General features: G+C 39.7%; 1 protein-coding gene across 2 annotated transcripts in view; it reads left to right on the top strand.

The window, feature by feature from the left end:
• The window catches only part of TMEM182 (transmembrane protein 182), a gene marked incomplete at both ends in the record, with an annotated part of 48,930 nt that extends 37,157 nt beyond the window's left edge, over window positions 1-11,773 (top strand). For both annotated transcript variants that reach the window (XM_079720426.1, XM_079720427.1), the window contains one exon: window positions 11,553-11,773. In XM_079720426.1, the coding sequence (XP_079576552.1) occupies window positions 11,553-11,773 (221 nt within the window). The remainder of the gene's footprint in view (window positions 1-11,552) is intronic.
• Between the last annotated feature and the right edge of the window lie 9,653 nt (window positions 11,774-21,426).

The raw sequence follows: 21,426 nt of genomic DNA on the forward strand, positions 1-21,426 counted from the left end.
GCTTTGTACACTTGCTTTCTGCCTTCAGTTGTCATATTTGGGACTTTATTTGGATAGTATCAGTATCCAACACAAATTACTGTGTTGGATACTGATACTATTATGTGGAATTTTAATGTCCTTGATCTGACATTTTTTATAGATGTCAAGTGCTAGAACAAGTCAACCTTGGTTAATATTAAATAGGAAAGCGCTTAGAAGAGCTTTTATTTACAAAAATACTTGAAAGCCTTATTTTCTTTCTCAGATTGTTCTTTGAGCATTTATTTCTCTCCATGTTGCTTATCAGTTGAAATATGTGTAACAGGCTGTTAGAATCAGACTTGTCCAGACTTGGTTTTGAATAGGAACCAATATGGTAGACACAGGTACACCTTGGAGATATTGTGCGTTTGCTTCCAGACCCACTATGCTGTAATTGATTAGTGTGCAATAGCATTATGTCTAAAAAATGTACAGACCTTAATTTAAAAATACTTTATAGTTAAAAAGTGCTAACCATCATCTGAGTCTTCAGCAAGTTGTAATCTTTTTGTAATAATAACATCAAAGATTACTGATTCCAGGTCACCCTAACAAATATAATAATGAAAAAGGTTGAAATAGTGTGAGGATTACCAAAGTGTGACACAGAGACATGAAATGAACAAATGCTGTTGGAAAAATGGCACCAACAGACTTGCTTGAAAGCAGGGTTACCACAAACCTTTAATTTATTAAAAAGTGCATCTGAGAAGCGCAGTAAAGCAAAATGCGGTAAAACATGGTCTGCCTGTATGTGGCAGTAAAGTGAGGAAACAGGTTCCCAGAGGAAGAATTCAAAAGGGACCCGTCACACCCAGTTCAGTGAGTTTCCAGTGTCTCAACCAGATGAAGGCTGTGGGAAGGAGGAGGAGTGCGAGGTGGGAGAGGAGAGCTAGAGCTGGCACGCTCCTGCGAGTGCCCACCCTAGCCTGAGCTTGTTACAGCGTCCTTGCTGGAGACAGTCTGGTTCCTGGTCGACTCCTACCCAGATGAGTCGAGGTGTGAGAAGCTCACTCAGTAACAGCTTTGGTGGAACTTTTCTGAAAACTTGACTAAATGCTCCCCACCCCCTTTAAAAATGTATCTGAGCTGTTTTTCTTTTCTTTTTTTAAAAAAATTATTTATTTATTTTTGGCTGCGTTGGGTCTTCGTTGCTGCACGCGGGCTTTCTCTAGTTGCGGTGAGCGGGGGCTACTCTTCGTTGCGGTGCACGGGCTTCTCATTGCAGTGGCTTCTCTTGTTGCGGAGCGTGGGCTCTAGGCACTCGGGCTTCAGTAGTTGTGGCACATGGGCTCATTAGTTGTGGCTCGTGGGCTCTAGAGCACAGGCTCGGTAGTTGTGGTGCACGGGCTTAGTTGCTCCGCGGCACATGGGATCTTCCCGGACCAGGGCTCGAACCCGTGTCCCCTGCATTGGCAGGCGGATTCTTAACCACTGCGCCACCAGGGAAGCCCTGAGCTGTTTTTCTGAGAACTAGAGCAACAGGCCTGGCAAATGAATGCTTTCACTCACATGACATATTACTACGGGGTATAATTAATCTCCACCCTTGAAAGGGAGTCTTCAGATGTGTTAGGTGACCAGACTTTCTGGCCTATAAATAGGATCTCTGGTTTGGAATTAATTTTGCCGTGGTGGAAGGGCAGAATGAGTTTCCATCTGCTTCATTCTCCTTTTCCAAAGTACGTGTATCATTAACATCTACTATTTACCCAGTACTGCTAAGGCATTTAGTTTGTTTGCAAATATTCTGTTTCATTCCTCACCCTTCCCCCAAACTGTCACTTTGCTCTTTGGTTTCTTTACTAGATTATGTTTTGCATTTTCTGAGGCCTTTTTTTTTCTCTATACTTTCTCGTGTAGAAGAGAAGCACACAGAGTACAGATTCATCTGAATGATCAGATCAACATAGGCTGGGTTTGTCCTAGGAAGAATTTTTGCTTCCTGTAACTCAGGGGCTGTTGAGGAGGGGCGGGAGGTTTGCTTGACTGGACAGTGGAAAAAGAAAACGTCCTTAATATGAATAAGCCCCAGTTTGGGTTCACCTGATGTTCTTTCCAGAATGTGCCCTAGTGGGGCTGTGAGGTGGCGTGTGCCACCTGGTGGAGAATTCCAGCGAGACACTGGCAGACACGTTTGAAGCGACCTTTCCTTCTGAACGGGAAGGCCCCATGGCAAGTTTATTCTCTTGCCTCTTGGCCAGCCCTGAAATAGCCTAGTCACATGAGAAGCTCTGACGCTTTAGAAGATTTCAGAGAACAGCATTTCTAGCCGTAGCGAGAGCTCATGCCAAAGCGTAACAGTAAAAGTAGCCAGTGCTCGTTATGTGCTAGCCCTGTTCCAGGCATCTTGCTGAGTACTTCACCTCCGTTAATTCCTCGTGACTGCTCTCTGCGGTGGGCACTTGAATTATCTCTATTTTACCAATGAAGAAATGGAGACACAGAGAAGTAAAAAACTTGCTCAGTGGTACTCAGCTAGTAAAGTTTAAAGCTTTCTGGACAGTAAACCTAGAAGCAAGGCAGACAGATTCCACATCTGTGCTCTTCAACCACTAAATACTTCCTGAAACTCAGTTACCATCAGTAGACACTTCCTTGGCCTTAAATGAAACTGCTTTTCAGGTTAAGCCCCTAACTATTTGTAGGGATGGATATAACCTCATGATCATTCTCTATCAATAATTGTTTCTCAAGAGAGTGCAGAGTATTGAATATATAGGATGTTTAATGCCTAAAGTTATTATACCAATCTAAGAAAGTAATAAATATTTGAAAAATCTGATAGATGATAGACATTACGTAGGTTTGGTTGACTAAATAAAACACGAGGCCAGAAAATGAAAGGGAAGGGGCAACTCATGTATTTGGGAAGTAGTATGAGGAGGTGAGGGCAGCAATGAATATTTGGAAATCAGACAGATGTAATGAAAATGTGTAGTCGTGAAGTTATAACTGTTTAAGGCCATCTCAGAAAATTGGGGGAAAAATCAGTGGAAAGTGAGTCAGAAAATGAAGAGTGGAGATAAGCAAAGAATGTTGACGGTTGACCATTGTGCATTGGTAGTTTTACAATTTCTGAAATATGATATGTAAAAGCGAGCATAATTGAATTATAAGAGAAGGCAATGTGTATTAATTTAAAGAAGAACAAGCTGTTACATAAATGCAATTTAAATTATTTTTAAGGACTTCTGGTTTATTTTATCAGAAAAGCTAATTTTTTAATGAATGAAATATGTACTATATGCAAGACTGCTTTGGAAGTATATTACAATATAATAACAAGTATTACTCTTTAGAAAATGTAGACTTGGTCAATTTTCCTTTCCCCATTATATAATGATTAGAAAAAAAAAAAACAGGTATACATTTAGACTCTGGATGGACCTGTGAGAGTAGATTCAGCCTGCACTAATGCTCGTGTTTCCTTCTCTGGAATGACACATAGGACTTCTTAGAAGTGAGAAACACCTCAAACACTGCAATTTTTAAGATTCCTAACATATTAAAAGTTAACGCATGTCAAAATTCGTTTTCATATATTGTGGAATTTTTTAAGTGTTTACATTTGATAAGTCAGTGCTCCATGCTTTTAAAATACATACATAAAGGTAGTGGCCCTACACATAACAATTTGCAGATATTATCCAAAGTCTCGTATGAGTATTGGGCTCAAATCAGATAATCCTAATAGACCCCAATGTCATCCATATCATGAGGGGGCACATGATTCCATCCCCAAAGGTCAAATCCCTTGCCAGTTCTCAAGGGAGATATCTAAATTTTATCCACTGACTTAAAGCCCAGAGATTCTCTTTAAATATCTGAGGAGCAACTCTCTTTCCAAAGGAGTCCCAGAAAAAAACAGTTCATGGATGGTAGTCTGGTTCCTAGGTTGGGGACCACTTCACAGGGGTTCATTTTATAATGAAACTTCATAACATTCGTTTTTATGTCATATTTTATATGTTTCAAATGATACATAATGAAAGTTTTAAAAAATTAGGGAATTGAAAACAACCGGTTACAGAAAATCCCTGTACTTTAGGCGCTTGGAGAGCTCAGCCTCTTCGTGAGCGCTAGTGCATGACTGTCGCAAGTTTTGTTGGCAAAATTGATGTTTGAGGAGGAGAATGTCAGAAAAACAACTGTGCCCTCAGTAGGGCTTAGTGGGCCTGCTCGGGGTGTGGGGTGAGTCTGGGCAGCTGCACTCTAGGTCACCGCTGCAGCATCAGTAAGCCCGGGGCCATTTTCTCTTTTGGGAATAAGATCATGTTTTGTAAAAAGGTGGTTTTTTTGCCATTTTTTTTTTTCGAAACCATTTGCCTAAGGAAATGCTATTCATCCTTGCAAAACTCAAGAGATATGGGAACATATGTATATGTATAACTGATTCACTTTGTTATAAAGCAGAAATTAACACACCATTGTAAAGCAATTATACTCCAATAAAGATGTAAAAAACAAAAAAACTCAGTGTTATTTTCATAGGAGCTTAATTCATAATAGCCAAAACCTAGAAAGAGCCCAAATGTTCACCAATAGATGAGTGGATACCACTGGATGAATTGGTAGGTTCATACGGTGGAATCCGGCTCAGCCATAAGGAGTAAACTGCTAACACAAGCAACAACACGGATGGATTCTCAGTCATTATGTTGGTAAAAAACAGCCAGAGACAAAAGATGGCACGCTACTATGATGTCATTTCTATCAAGTTCTAAGGGCAACACTACGCTATACTGATAGATGCTTTCAGTGGGTGGGTGGTGCATGAAGAACCTCTCTGGAGGGACAGTGATGCATACGTTCTGTTTTTAACAGGTTGTGGCTACACTGATGTTTAGATTTACCAACTCATCAAACTTAAAATCCATACATTTTGCTCTATTTAACTTATATCTCAATTAAAAGACTGAGAAATAATGAGAAACAGTAAACAATAAATAAATGGAATGCTTTTTACCCATTAGAAAAACCTTCAAACCATTGGAGCTTAACATAATACCTTCAGATATTAGTATGGGCTAATGTAAAACACGTTTGTATGAAGACTGTTGGTGTCTCTTCCTCAAAAACTCCTTGTGGGGGTGTTGTCAGTTACGTACTTCAGTGTTCCTATGCAGATCTGCAGACGGCCTTTTTTATATATTTCTTCATGAATTGCTATGATTCCTTTTAGAAAATGATAGTAAATACATAGCTTATCAAGTTTCCTTTTTGTTCTTTCTTCTGAGCATGTCAGATCTAAGCTTACCATTCCATGAATGCTGCTGTCCTTAGCATTCTTACCCACGCTCCAGATTTTTTTTCTTTATTTCTATGCTTAGGATGAACTCTTGCCCTGCCTTCCAGGCAGCTCCACCTGGAGAAGTAACCTAGTCTCCTGCTGCCTCCTTGGAATAGTTTCCATATTGTAGGATATTTTGGAATGTCTCCAACCTAATGTGTCACACCTGCTATCAGGGTTTCAGTTTGAGTTATGCCACAGGCTAAACTTTTGATCTCGGTAGACAATTAACTACTGCAGACCTCATTTCCATCCTCTGAAAACAGACACGATGAGTAAGCTGGTGTTACCATCCCTAAAATGTTTTGAAGCTTACTTTCTAGTTCTATATAGATGCCCTTGCTGAAAATTGCCCTGTCTCCCCAGTGTGTGTGTCCTCTGAACAGAGAAAAGATGAATTCTCCTGATTCTAATTTAGTATTCACTATAACTTCCTTCATGAAGCATTTTTTTTGACTGTGGGATTCCACGGCCTTTCCTTACGGCCACTGAAAGCCAAAATGAGTTTCCACTGAATTTGTGTGGAAGCAAAGAGGCCAGTGAATCATCTTGAATTTATGATTCTTCCCCAAGTAACCAATAACTGCCCATGATTCAATCTATTTAAGTACATTTCAAAGGCAATTCAGTTACATCTAAGCAGCTAAAGATCAAGTTTATTGTTTTTCAGTAACTCCAAAAGGCTTTTTTTTTTTTTTAATATAGGTATATGTACTTCTAGGCAAGAATATAGGGGTTTGGCATTTGCCTATCTTTTGAAGAAGAAAGTTTTCATTTCTGTGGCTAGCTTTTCCCTAGGAATGCATTTTAAAATCCAGTTTTTATAATACAGTATAAAAGATCTTTCTAGGGACTTCCCTGTCTGTCCAGTGGTTAAGACTCCACTCTTCCAGTGCAGGGGGCATGGGCTCCATCCCTGGTCTGGGCACTAAGGATCCCGCAGGCCCTGTGGCAGCGGCCAATAAATAAATAAGTAAATAAATAAATGATCTTTCTAGTATGCCTTCTTTTCTGTTCTTGTATCTGTGGAATATTGAAGACGTGCAGTTTTATTTCTCAGTCAGTCTGTGACTTGGCGTTGGGGAAATCCTTTTGGTTTTATTTCCATGTTTTTTATCATGTTTTAGTAATTGCGTCCCTAATTTGTGACTGATTTTTATGTCACCTTTGTTTCAAAAAATGTTTTCCAAATTGAATGTATGACATTTGTGAGAGAAACTGTGCAAAAATCATAAGCTCTTCCCCACACTGCCAATAAAAGAGACCCAACATGTTCTTGATGTGACAATTATTTGTCCATTGTTTCACTGTGATCACAAATCTCCGTGGGCTTTGGGACCATATTTTGATTATGCCTCCATTGAGCAATTTTATGAATTTTTGTTGGACTTCAAAAGATAGAAATTATAAAATTCAATAGGAAATAAATTATGCTTTCAAAATGTATGACCTAATTTAAGTATAACTTCATTTAAAACAAATTATTACCTGAATATTAGCAATATTTTCTATTCCTGCTAAGATCACCATGGCAAATGGGTTTGAAATGTAACTCACTGGTCACTCAAGACAGTTACTGCTTATGTTTTTATGAATGAGGGTCTTAAGATATCAAGGGAAAAAAATTAAGATTTTTCCATAGTATTGGTATTGCCCCAGAGGAGACTCTTCACTTGGTAGGTGGACCAAATCAATAATACTACTGTTCATTAATAGTCACGATATCCCACAGAAAGAAGATGTGTCCTTCTGGGTGTGTGAAAGAAACACACACATATTCTCCTCCCACCCCAACATATCCAACATATGCACTCTCCAACACACGCAGCCACAGACTTCCCCCACACGTTTTTTTTTTTTTTGAGTAATTCATTTTGTTTCTTGTTTTGAAATATTTTCAGACTTACACAGAAATTGTAAGTCCCTTCACCCAGAGACTCCATTCAAATTTTGCTAATTTTCCCAATAATGTCTTTAATAGCAAAAGAATCCAGTCCTGGAACATGCTTTGCATTTAGATGTGTCATGTGAGTATCCATCGAACCAGAATAAATTCTTCTTTGACCTTCATGAGCTTGGCTCTTTTGAAGAGTACAGGCCTGTGATTTTCTAGAATGTTCCTGAATTGATTTGTCGGATGCTTCCTCATGATTGGATTTAGGCTCTTCATTTTTTTGCTGCAGTATCATAGCAGTGATGCTGTGTTCTCACTGAATCTCGTGAGGTGGTGAGTGACCTCAGTTTGTCATGTCCTTGGTGATATTAACTTTGATCACTTGAGTAAGGTGGGATTTGCCAGGTTTCTTTAGTGTGAAGTTACTATTTTTTCTTTATGACTAATATGTGTTTTGTGGGAAAAGACTTTGAGCCTGTGTAAATATTTATTTCTCATCTAAATTTCATCCACTAGTTTTAGTATCTGTTTTTGCTTCTTGCCTGACTTAATTATGACTTAAATGATTGCCAAATGGTGATTTCTAATTCAGCTATTCCTTCTACATTTATAAGCTAGCATTCTGAATGAAAGGCATTCCCTTCTCCCCACTTATTTATTCACTTGCTTATTTATATCTCTGTGGGCTCATGTATTCCTGTTTCATTTGATGAGATGTAATGGGCCTCTATCACTATTTGTTTGATAATCAAATGTTCTCAGAATTGGCTAGCAGAAGCCCCATCATCTGGCTTCTGAAATGCCCACATTATTCTCTGAGCACATCTGTACTTTTTTGGTATAACATGGTGTTCCAGATTCATTTGGTACTTTCTGTCCTAGCCTGGACTCAACTATTTCTTAGAGATGTCCTAATTCCTGGTATTTAGAAGCCAAGATCTGGACACTTGGTGTCCTCCATGCTACTGGGGTGTTGTTGCTCCCAGACCCTCTCAGGAGCCAGAAAATATATCTAGGTACATACACGCACAAAGGTATATTTTAAAACGAACATATACTTGTACTTCTATATTCATTCATTTATCTATCTAAAACCATAAATTCACACTGATACATTCAATTCTAAAAAACACCATAAAGTTCATTCTAGCTTTCCCGCTTTTCAGATTAGTAACTCCCTTTTCAGGCAGTGAAGAACTTGACTCCAATTAACCTCAATATATGTATTTATTTGATTAGTCTAGCTATAAGTACCAGTCTCCTGACTCTTAGCGCCTTACTTCATGCAGGCGCCCATCATCCATTTTTTGCTGCCATAGTAGCTAAACCATTGGCTTTTGGTATAGTTTCTCCATGTTTGTTAGTTTATTTTCCTTCTGTTTATCTGTCTGTCTTTACCCACACACACACACACAAACACACATGTATACATATAAAACACTGGCAATTTAATGGGTAGGGAAAGTAGGGAAGTGCCGTTTTACTCCATGGGTATAATCATAAGCTGATCTGATATGAATTAAATGGACTATATCTCCAACTAGTGAACAAGTTAAAAGGTTGTAGTGATAGAAGCAACTATTATTCATTGCTTTTAGGCTGTAATCGCTCTTCAAGTAACAGCAATAATTAAATATAAGTTAATTCTTCCTTATTAAGAATCATCTACATGATGTCCTGCAATACTTTTAAAAAATACTCTAAATTCAGTAATGGGTTTTTCAATTTTTGAAGAAAAGGTGTATAAATCTACTGGTTTTTCACAAAGTAAATTTTTAAAAATGGAAATACCTGAAAGCACAATAGATTCACATGATGTAAGGAAGATTAAAAAAAACAGGGGGCTTCCCTGGTGGCGCAGTGGTTGAGAATCTGCCTGCCAATGCAGGGGACACGGGTCCGAGCCCTGGTCTGGGAGGATCCCACATGCCGCGGAGCAACTAGGCCCGTGAGCCACAACTACTGAGCCTGCGCGTCTGGAGTCTGTGCTCCGCAACAAGAGAGGCTGTGATAGTGAGCGGCCTGCGCACCGCGATGAAGAGTGGCCCCCGCTCGCCGCAACTAGAGAAAGCCCTCGCACAGAAACGAAGACCCAACACAGTCAAAAAAAAAAAAATCAACAAATAATAAAAAAGGTTCTCAATGTGTTGGCATAAGGCAAATGGTATGCAAATAACCAAGCCAAACCTTTACATTAGCAGAGCATACTGTCTGTATATTTTCTGAAAAAATGTTTTGAAATGCTCAGAGTTGCTAGACAACACATGGCCTCACCATATTGTTGTCAAAATCTGAGGCAAGGCTCGGCTCTGTGAGGAGTTTGCTCGCCGGCTACGGCTTTACTATTTTTCTGTGATGCAGTTGTCGTTCAGTGGTTAAATTGCTCTATTCTGTGCTCCGGTATTTGCATTTACATTACAGACAACAGAGTGAAGGATGGTTCTTATTAGTGAAGCATCTACATTGATTCTTCACAGCTTTGTAGTTTGTATCATGATTGGAGAAAGTTTCAGCTCTGATGCTGACATACTTCAACATACGTATGGGCCCTTCCTCCGTGTTTACTTGTCAAAATTCTTTATGAAATTGATGACCCAAGAGGGAGAGGACATCCTAAATGCTGTAGGAGCACAATTAACCCCAGAAGAGTGATTGATGGCTAGGCTTGTAAAAGCAACTCTCTCCTGCCCACGTTCCCCAGCCTTTGCTCCTGATCTGGACACTTGGTGTCCTCCATGCTACTGGGGTGTTGTTGCTCCCAGACCCTCTCAGGAGCCAGAAAATATATCTAGGTACATACACGCACAAAGGTATATTTTAAAACAAACATATACTTTTAAAACAAACATATACTTTTAAAACAAACATATACTTTTAAAACAAACATATACAGGGCGGTGTTTACCTTTTAGACAGAATATCAATTAGGATATGGAGATTTTATACCTGACGGTTCAGTTAGTTAATTCAGAGAGTACAGTAGATCCTTGACGAGTTTGGATTGAACTTTTGGACAAATTTCAAGTGTCCTTAAGTATATTTTGCTTTGGGGCAAATTCGTGTGCGGGGACCTCACTCACCAGTGGATCAGCTTAGCAGGCTCTTCTGAATCTGCAGCTCAATGCAGTGGTATCACCTCCTTCTGTTGCTACAGTAACAGTCACATGGGAAAGCATGTGCTTAGTAGTATTCTCAAATTTTAGCATTCATAAAGCTCTTTTGTCATATTGCTTGTTAAAGTCAAGGGTCCAACACCATGGTACTTCTCTACCCTTATAATTCCAACAATATTTTTGAATAGGTGGATTGCAGTTACATTGAAATGGTTGATAAGTTATCTTGCCTTCTAGTTAGTGGTTAAACATTTTCCATCCCTCCCTCCCTCCTTTCTTTCTTCCTTCCTTTCTTTTGTTTAATAAGGCTCTTGATCTCAAACCTGAGGTTTTATATTCCACAGAATATTTCTTAAAGAGTCATGTATATTCTTTTACAGTGCTTCCATCTCTGTTCTTGTCTGGTACTTACCTTGGCTTCTATTTTCATTGCCATATGTAACTGCAACACCAGTTAGCTGTATTATAATAATATAACAAAAGTCAGAAAGACCTGAACTGAAAATCAGCTATGAAAACTACCAGCTGAGTTTGCATATACTTAAAACTGTGGGTTAATAGTACCTGTTTCACAAGTTTATTGTACATATTGAAAGAAATAATGTATAACAGTGCTTGTCACAAATGAGGCATACAGTAAAAATGGATAAATGTTAGAAAATAAATTCCGCTAGGCAGGGATCTTTGACTCTTTTAGTTCACAAGCACCTAATACAGTGCCTGGCACACAGTAAGCACTCAGTAAATACATGTCACCTGTTGCCATTTTTCTTCTGCAGCTATAGCCCTCACCTCAGTGCTCTGAAAACTGAAGATCAGGGGCTTCCCTGGTGGCGCAGTGGTTGGGAATCCGCCTGCCGATGCAGGGGACGCGGGTTCGTGCCCCGGTCCGGGAGGATCCCACGTGCTGTGGAGCGGCTGGGCCCGTGAGCCATGGCAGCTGGGCCTGCGCATCCGGAGCCCATGCTCCGCAACGGGAGAGGCCACAGCAGTGAGAGGCCTGCATACCGTAAAAAAAAACAAACAAAAGCAAAGACAAAAAAAAAAAAAACCTAAAGATCAATGATGTGCCTATAAAGCATACAATAAAAGGTCTGACCCAAAGTAGGTGATTTAGCTAGAATTATATTTTTATAGTTATATCATCAGGTGTATGATTGGTCTGATATAGCATTCTTGGGCAGACATCTTCAGAAAGGCTAAAGGTCTTTTGTTTTGTCCTTCTCAGGCATCCTGTTTTCCCTGGTGGTGTTGCTGTATGTCATCTGGGTCCAGGCAGTGGCTGACATGGAAAGCTACAAAAACATGAAAATGAAAGACTGTTTGGATTTCACCCCTTCTGTGCTGTATGGCTGGTCATTTTTTCTGGCCCCAGCGGGGATATTTTTTTCTTTGCTAGCTGGATTACTATTTCTAGTTGTTGCACGGCATATTCAGTTACATCACTAATCAAACTGTTGCCGCCAGTATTTTCTTGAGAGATTTTAAAACAGAGCATTTTTAAAAAAATTTTGTCTCCGTGATCCTAGCATAGAATGAGTTGATGTAACTTTTTAGCTGCTATGTGAATTATCCATTTTACTTGTGATCTTCTCTAATAAGAGGGTCCTAGAATCTCTCCAGACTCCATCTTGCTTCCATCTTATCTAAGTGCTCTCAAGAACCTAGTTTTTTAGGGAACAGGTAACATGGGCCTTCCCTTGGCTGCACTTGTTAGAGTTTGCGGGTAACAAAGGCCTGGCAGTAGCAGAAAACAGTCACCAGGGGCAAATCATGATTTGAGTTAAGCGTCCTCCTTGGCATTCACTTCTGCTGCTCTTAAAAAATCCTTTGGAATCCCATATCTGATACGAGGTTAATATCCAGAATATATTAAGAACTCCTACAGCTTAACAACAATAACAGCAACAACAACAAAGCAAATACCAGATTTAAAAAGGGGCAAAGGACCCGAGCGGACGTTTCTCCAAAGATGATGTACAAATGGCCAAAAAAAAAGTCCTTGGAGATTAATTAAGAACAACAAACAAATGTTGTCAGAGAATTTACTCCATTTCTTCTCCACACACATAAATATCCACATACACACGTACTGACACCTGTGAGCAGATTATTCATTATTTAAAAATAGACAGCAGTTGTTCTTGTAGCAGGGGCTGCGTGAACTCGTCAGTTACAGTGGGTCACAACAAAAACAACATGTACTTATTCCGCTTTCTTACCAAAAACAAGTTTGGTTATGTAACATATTCACTTAATTGTGCATGCTTACATAAATCTTAAACTATATTTAAAAGAAGCAAATCTGTACACCAAATCACATACAATGAAGATTGGATTTTTATGAACTTAAAGTGGGTTAATTGTATATGTAATATGGTTGAAAACATGTAAAAACCAAGCGCCTTCACTTTGTACATAATTCTATTCGATATTTTTAGATTTCATTTAAAAATTATATTGCTAATATGTTCAGCATGTGAAAATTTATTGGTGAAATGTGCTTTTAATATGCACTCAACTATAAACTTTCGAAATACTTCCAGATGAGGATGACAACAGCCTTGCTTTATTAAAGACCATGAAATGTGAACTTTTCCCAAGATCTTATGGGTTATAGTTCTGATCATTTGATTCCCTTAACTGTCGTCTCTCCCTGTCTTCAGCTTTACAGCAGGTATGTTAACATTTACAGATCTGCTATTTCCTTTAACCTCTTGGAAGATAACATTTTGGGGATGGTTGTGGGAATGATTCTTTATTATTCACTAGAGTAGACATTTTACATATCAAAGATTTTTGTTTGGCACTAATTTTGATTGAAATCAAATCCATCTGAGAAGCCTAGGTCGTATTTGCATTTTGGAAGCCTCCTGACAGAGGAGTTCCCCGTTAGTGAAGGAACCGAGGCCCTGCGTGGTGTGCGGACTGTGTTTCAGGCACAGCATTTTACTCCGCAGCTGTTTGAATACCGAGGGCCTGACTCGGAGGCCCATTAAAGGGTGACCACCTAGAAGCCGCTGTAGGATAGAGGCGTTGCTTTCACCCCGGGGTCCCATGATGGGGAGATTGCCTGAATCTTCTCTGCACATCTTGTACTTTGCATTAAACCTTGTTTCAGTGAGAGGGCGCTCTGGGGGAAGAGCGAAGATCTGAGGTATCTGCAGATCACCAGGGCATCTTAGGGGTTAGTGACAGGGCTTCCCTGTTCAAAACAAAAACAAAAACAAAAAAGACTTCAGGGCCTTAACTGGTCTCTCAAGCCGTTTCAGTTTTATCATAAACGTTTTCCGGTCCTTTCCTTTGTCTTTTTCTGTTTCATTTTTATATTGCTTCATTTATTTCTTTGCTTTTGGCTTGATTATTACAAAAATAATTATGGGTTCTGTTATGCATATTGACTGTGATATTAAGTTGTGGCGTGCTATTAAGTTTTCCAGACGATGCTAGATGTATTTGCTTAGTTCCTGTCATTTGTAAATACAATTCCTTTTTGTAGAACTTTGGAATGGAGCCTTTTTCTATGTATTATACATCATTTAAATTTCACATGCAAGCTGCTTTTAGTAAAGGTTTGAATATTTGTAGTTTTCAGATGGTTAATCTTACTTTCTAATACCTATGCAACTACCATATATTTATCTTAAGGCAATTGGCTGAATATCTGCTGTACATGACACTTTTACACAGATCCACACTTTGGAAGTGTTTCATAGGTGTAATGCATCGGTCACATGAGTTCAAACACACTTCCTGACCTATTTCACCAGCAATCCATGGAAGAAAGGAAGGTGAGTTGTATTTGCTGTATCAATGAGTAAAATATACTTAAAAATAGCAGATATATTCTCGTCACAGCCTTCTATCTCATTTGGGGTAGTATGTTTCCTTTTATTTCTCTATTTGGTGTATTGATTTATTTTCAAAAGCTTTCAAATGAAGTGTTAAAAATCTTTTTAAGAGGATTGATTTTGCATCATAAAGTTTCAGTTCAACAAATAAGATATCTTTCTGGTGACACTTCTAGAAAGAGTGAGGAAAGAGGGCAGTGAGTTATGTGCTTGGACTTTGGTGAAGGCTGTGACCTCTGCATATTGTGTTTGCCCAAGGAGTTTAGTTCAGTCGTGTGGCAGGGAGCACAGGAAACTGGCTAGAAAAACCCTCCAGAGACAATGAATGAAGATGTTCAGTTTGGGGTTGAGCATAGGACTTTAAATAATACTGTTAGGTGTGCTCTTACTGGTCATTGGCTGCTTTTATGACTAATCTATGAAATGTATTTACTGGATTTGAAGATTAAATCCACTTATAAGAGTATATTTATATGATGGAAGAGGCGTCAGTGTTTGGTAATTATCTATCTATCATCAACTTTGTGTGTGTGTGTATGTGTGTGTTGCATTTATAAGTTTGGATAGAGTTAAAGTGAATAGTGGAAATCAATATATATGAGTAGCACATTTTTAAAACATTCAGTTTCTCAGGGACAGTAACATAGTTGTTTCCCTGGTGGGCTTTCCAAGGAATGGCATCTCATATGAAAGAGATGAAATAGAAACTAAATTTGTATTGATTGTCTGAAGGAGTTAAATATATGGAGACGTTTTCTCGGTGATGATCAAGTGTAGGCAGAGAAACTCCAACAAAATCCTAGGAATAAGGTATGTTAGATACGTTAAAAACCGAGGAGGGCGGGGAAATAGTTAGCATCGTTCATATTATAATAAGCATAAACTAAACAAAGGAACATTTAATCTGATTAGCAGGGAAAGAGGAAAGAATAAAAACATCCAGTTAGAGCTTAGAGCTTCTGAACCAGCCAACTTAGGCAAGTGGTAGGAGCTCTACCCTCAGGACCATTACGATCAGCCTGGGCTGGCTGTGGACGTGGGAGTATTAGAGAGAACAAGTCTGAAATGACAGAGGAGTACAAGAGGCCCCCTCTGGCTTTCGAAGGGTCATTTTTTCCCCTCACTTGCAAAATTGAAGGGGCAATTGGATGGTTGAACTTTGTAAAATGATCCACCTCTGGTTGTAAAGAATCATATGGTATAGCTAGTAATTCTGTTGCACATGTATATGTATATATATGTGTGGGATGTGTGTGTGTGTGTGTGTGTGTGTGTGTATGGAGAGAGGGAGTGTGTGTAGAGAGAGAGAGTGCGTTTTCCCTCAGTACCTCCGTATCCATGGGGGACTGGTTCCAGGACCCCTGCAGATACCAAAATACACGGATGCTCAATCCCTTATATAAAATGGCATTGTATTTGCATATAACCTATGTATATCCTCCTCTATACTTTAAATCATCTCTAGATTACTTTTAATATCTAATACAATGTAGATGCTATATAAATAGATCCCAGCATGGCAAATTCAAGTTTTGTTTTTTGGAACTTCCTGAAATTTTTTTCCAGTATTTTAAATCCGCAGTTGAATTTGTGGGTGTGGAACTGGTGGATACAGAGGGGAAGGCTGATTATACATAAGGTATCTATAAGTAGCTTTAAGGTATCTGTAAGTAAGTAAATTAGAATGATTTTTAATTCTTGAAGTGATGGTTTTTCTGGTTCATGCAAGTGACAGCGATAGCCTAAACTGGCTGTGTGAGGTAAGTGTGGTTGGAGCCGTTGGCATCCTGCACTGCTGCTGAGTATTGTGCAGGTAATTTAGGGGGCGGAAGACTCACTGCAATAAAATAAAAACTTTTAATATTCCATTCTTCTGGGAATCCAGGAGTTAATGGTTCTTCCTTTATATGGCAACTCTTTTTTTTTTCTTTTCTTAGCACTTCTTTATCCATTAATTCTAACAAGAGACTGCCACTGTTAAAAAATTTCACCAGTGCTTGCAGATAGCATTGGTATTGCAGACTATCTAAACAAATAGATATTTAAACAGTACAGCTTAGAGAAGAGTACAGTACAGCTTAAAGAATAATGCTTGTTGCCTCATATTTTGCTGTGGGATATGCAAGACACTATAAGAAATACTGGCATATTGTCTTCACCCCCAAAAAATACAAGAGACTTTTTTTTCTCAAGATTTTTATGGGTATATGTAAATATCTGGAGAGTTGTCAAACAGAAAGTTGGATTAATCTGTGTGTGTGTGTGTTTATATGTATATACATATGTGGTATGTATGCATATGTATTTGGATACAGATTTGGATAAAACTGTATATTTGTCAGTAGGTATACGTCTGAATACACATGTACCTCTATACATAATATATGTGTATTTATAAAAATATTTTTACATCTATAATGTATACACGTTTATATATATAAGAAATGCCTACATTTACATCATTGTTTGTGGATTTCCACATGGCAATCTGTCTCAGGCATTCCCAAGCTCTTAAGGTTTGCTGGACAGGAGGACACATGTCATCTTCATGCTATTGCATGCCTGTCCCCGTGGAGGGTGAGGGGTATCGGAGAGACTCAGTGAGTGGTGTCATGGCCTCTCTCTCTTGGATCCAGGGCATATGTGGTGATACGTGTGCAGTGGACTATTCACTCTTACCCTGTGAAGGCCCAAGGGAAGTGACCCTGTCTTGAACATCTTCTAGCAATTGGTACCTAGCAGTTGATAGCTGTTGGTGAATATTTAACAGTTATAAACTTTGCTGGATAAAAGGATTCCTTTATAAAACAGCATGCCTTGCTGATACATTCATTCAGTCCCCCTGCAGAACATTAAGCCGAGTGGATCCCCCCATGGATTCTTTATTTGGTTCACCTTAGGGAGAAGCTTACGGTGTGGTGGGGAAGGTGATGAATCTGCATCTGAAGACCTGCACTCCGATTCTGGATTTTAAACTTTTGGTTTGGAAAGTTATTCCACCTCATTTTGGTGAGTTCTTCATCTAAAATATTTACTAATTTATTCAACAAATACTAATTGTGTATACACCCATAATTGTGTACACACTGTATGTCACAAATGGTGCTAGCTGTTGGGTATAACTAAACAAAGCAGACATTTAATTGTCACTCTTCAAACTGGGATTCAAGGAAGAAATATAGACAACAAACAAGTGAACAAAAAATAACTATGAATTTATAAATTGTGATAAATCCTCTAGAGAAAAATACACAAGATGTAATGATAGATAAAACCATGACTGTTGGATAGTCCGGGAATTTCTTTCTAAGAAGAGAATTCTGAGTATTCTGATACATAAAAGATACGAAGCATCCATCTGGGTGAAAAGAGCAGTAAAAGGATTTCAGGGAGGGGAACTAGGGGGAGAAAAGGCCTGAAAGTGAAGAAGAGCTTGGCATGTTCTAGGAACAGCAAGGTGGCTTGTGTGGCTGGCATGGAAGGGAGGGTTTGTGGTACAGCTGGAGAAGTAGGAAAGGCCCCATCCTTCAGAACCCTTAAGCCATTATAGTATAGTCTGAAGGGTAAAACTGAAAGAACTTGCTGGTGGATTGGCTGTGAGTTGAGAGAGGGGCAAACTAAGAATCGCTTTCAGATTTCTAGCTTCAGTGAGTGAGTAGATGGAAGAGACTGGAACAGGGAAGACAGGAAGGCAAAGGCTTGGGGGAGAAAGGAATCCCTTGCTCGCTGTGATGCTGTAACAGTTGATAAGCCTGTGAAAGGTGCAAGTTGAGACGGTGGTGGATAATTGGATGTGGCCATCAGGAGCTCAGAGGAACAATCTGAGCTGGAGACTTAACATTTGAGAGTCACCAGATTGAAAGCCATGGGAAAGATGAGACCACCAGGGAGGATGGCCAAAGAGAGTGACTCTCTCTGCCCTGGGAACCCAACATCTAGAGACTGAGCCAAAGACTGAGCCTGAAGAGAGGCCAGAAATAGACATGGAAGGATTGGTGGGAAATGTGATACTGAGGAAGCCCAGAGGGGTGACTGTTTTGAGAAGGGACTGCTGAGAAGATGACTAAGACGAGGAAAGAAAGGTGACCTTAGGCTGTGGAAGCGCGGAGGTTGTTTGTGACAGTGACAGCAGAAGTCTTGGCATGGTGGTCAGAACAGAAGCCAGATTTGATCGGTAAGAGGAGTTAACGAGAGGTGAGGAAGTGGAGAAAGCTTGTTGTGCAACTTCTAAGAGAAGGTGGTCTTTGAAGGAGAGCAGTCACGGATCTGGGTGGAAGAGGATATGAGGACCAGAGAAAGCATTCTTAGGACCTGGGAGAATGAGAGCAAGTCTGTGTGTTTTGAAGATTATCCTGTCCAAAGGGAAAGTTGATGATGTGGGAAGGCGTGGTGGCTGGAGTGCAGCCAAGGAGCTGCCAGTGTGTGTGGAGGGGCAGTGCTACCTGCCGCCCCTTGAAGGGGGTCCATATCTAAAAGCACCCAAGATGTGGAGAGCCCTCATTACATGAAATGTGACAAAAACAAACAAAGATGCGGCTATGCAGTTACCACGTCCTTGTTCCAACATTAGGTGTTGAGGTTACAGAGAGTTTGGCAACTCCCTTGTCTAGGTCAAATGTAATACTCTTCGTTGCTTGTCAGCCAAGCATGTACAGAGGACCCCAGGGAGTCAACAAACGACAGCAGATTCAGTGTCTCAGTATGGATCCGTCAGGATCTTACTGCCTGTCTAGACGATTCCATCTTGCTAGTGAAGCTGTAAAGCTCAGTACTCCCTGACGTCTCCAGACAAGTGTTTGAGAAGGAGATTTCTTGCTTACATCTGATGGCATTAGTTTTATTCCTTTCTAGAAGAATCCGGTGACTGACAGAAAGCCATTCACTGGTGTGGTGGGAATACTCAGCTTCCTCTTGAAGGACAGTCAGAAGACATACCAGATACGGCACTAGAGCCGTGGATCTGGATTCTGTATTTTTGATCTGGAAAAATACCCTAAGATAAAAGGAAAAGTACAGTATATGGAAGAAGGGTGATAAAATAAAACTATCAGAAAGAGGATTTAAAATTTGGCTCAGTTGGGATTCTAAGAAATTCTTATATTTCTTAATTCATCAGTAGTAAAATTAGAGGAGTTTATTTTTAAAACAGAATATGTAGAAGGGTTGTATTTTTGTCTTTTTTTTACTACTTTCTCTCTACTTGGCCTGACTGACTACTATAGCACCATCAGTGGACCAACTCAAGGCTGCTGGGAATATGGGGTACATCTTACGCTTGTAGATACTGTAGTTTTTGATTGATCAATAGTGTTATCAATACAGTTTATGATTTCTAATACTTTTGCCTGTCCACATGATAGCATGATGTTTCTCATTAATGTGGTTGCTTCATGATGTTGTTGTTTCAATCACAAAGTGTGAACCCCAAAGCCTACAATTTCACTAACTACCCAGCTTTCAGAAAAATAGTTTCCAAGTTCTGTTACTTCGTATTCACAGACACAATAGGACAGAAAAAAGACATTAAAAAAAACGGTTTAATTCTCCAAACTGTTTTTCTTTACAAAAGCAATACATATTCATTAAACAATTCAGAAAGTACAAATGAGCAGAAAGAAAGAAACAAATTTCACCTGTAATTCGACCACCGGAGTCAAGCAGTATATAAATGGTTCTGATAGGTAACTAAAAGGGTCATACAGAAAAATGTTTTGTAAACTTACTTTTTTACTTAATATGACAGCTTTAACATTTTTGTGTCATTAAATATTTCAAAGATTATCTACACTCTTTCAATATCAGCCAAGCCAGCACATCTCAGACACATGCCAGCCTGGTCTGTGTTGGAGTCTTTGACTCTGAAGAACCTACTGTTTTTGAGTCACTTTGTTGTTCTCCATGTGGACATATTTTAAAATGGAGGAATGATAGGGAACGTCCACCCTAGGTTATTGTGAGTTAAATAATTGTGGACAATTGCAAATCATATCACAAGAATAATAGATCTCCACTCTAGATCTCCACTGAGTGAAAGTCCAGACAAGATTAACACTGGGCTGACTCTTGATTCTCGAGCACCTCCTGTGTACCAGTAGCCTTTCATACATTGTTTGGTGGTGTCTTCCCATGGGGAGTTGAGGGCACTGAAACTGGGAGGGTGTGGAAATTGCCCAAGGCCACGCAGCTAGGCAGGATTGGAGATGGTTTTCTAGGTGTTTGAATCTCCATGCTCTTTCTGTGATACCACTTGGCTTCTCCCTAATAGTGGAGGGAAAATATTTTGAACATATTTCAGTAAAAACAGAAAGATTTCTGTGAATGATTAGGGCTACAGCTTGGATTAGTTGCATGAATGAAAAACCACAAAGTGAGCTACTTTTAGATCCTCCACTGACTTACTCCCTCTGCTGCAGTCTTTGGGCTTCAGGCATTAAATGGGATGGTGCAGATAGATGTCAAGGTCCCTGTGGCACACTCAGTGACATCAGTCACCTGAAATCTGCTGTGAGGCGATAGGAGTCTGAAGCCACTTGAATGGCTTATGCCCCTTGAGTGCAAAATAGAAAGCCCACTATTTAGAAAGCAGATACCGCCTTGCAGGAGTGTCTTCCCTGCCTTATTACTGGAGGCCATTGCTCGCAGCGTTGGAGAGCACCTCCAGCTATGTGTAGGGAAAGACTGGACTTCTGAGCCGAAAACCCATCTGGGTCCCTTAGGCGGGTCACTGAGCCTCTTTACTTTTCTCCAAACGATATTATTGGGCAACGCCCCCAGGACAGTGCCCTGTCTGTGGTTGGATTGGAACAGATTTCCCACTGAGCGCCAATTAGCAGGGGTGAAGGCCTTCCAGTTAAGAGAGAAGGCCCTGGAGAGAGAGAGAGAGAGAGAGGGAGAGAGAAAGAGTGAGCGCCAGGCTTGGAACGTGAGTTCAACTATTAGCAGTGTGATTCTGAGCAACTATGTAACTTCCCTCTGCCTCAATCTCCTTGTCCACAAAGTAAGGACAGCAAAGATGGTCATGCAAAGTGTTTAGAACAGTGCCTGCCACAGAGTAATTGCTTAATACATGCTCTCTCTATCATTGCTATTATATTCATTTTTATTTTATTCTAGTTTTGAATTACCATGTTTCTATAATTTCTGATCCAAGACTTCTTACCTTACTTTTCAAAGATTGTGGATATAATTTTTCCAGGACCATATCTGGTTTCCTCATTCCTACGCTCATTTTAGGAACATCTTACATCCCAT

The sequence above is a fragment of the Hyperoodon ampullatus genome, assembly GCF_949752795.1.
Source record: "Hyperoodon ampullatus genome assembly, chromosome: 15".
Taxonomy (NCBI): Eukaryota; Metazoa; Chordata; class Mammalia; order Artiodactyla; family Ziphiidae; genus Hyperoodon; species Hyperoodon ampullatus.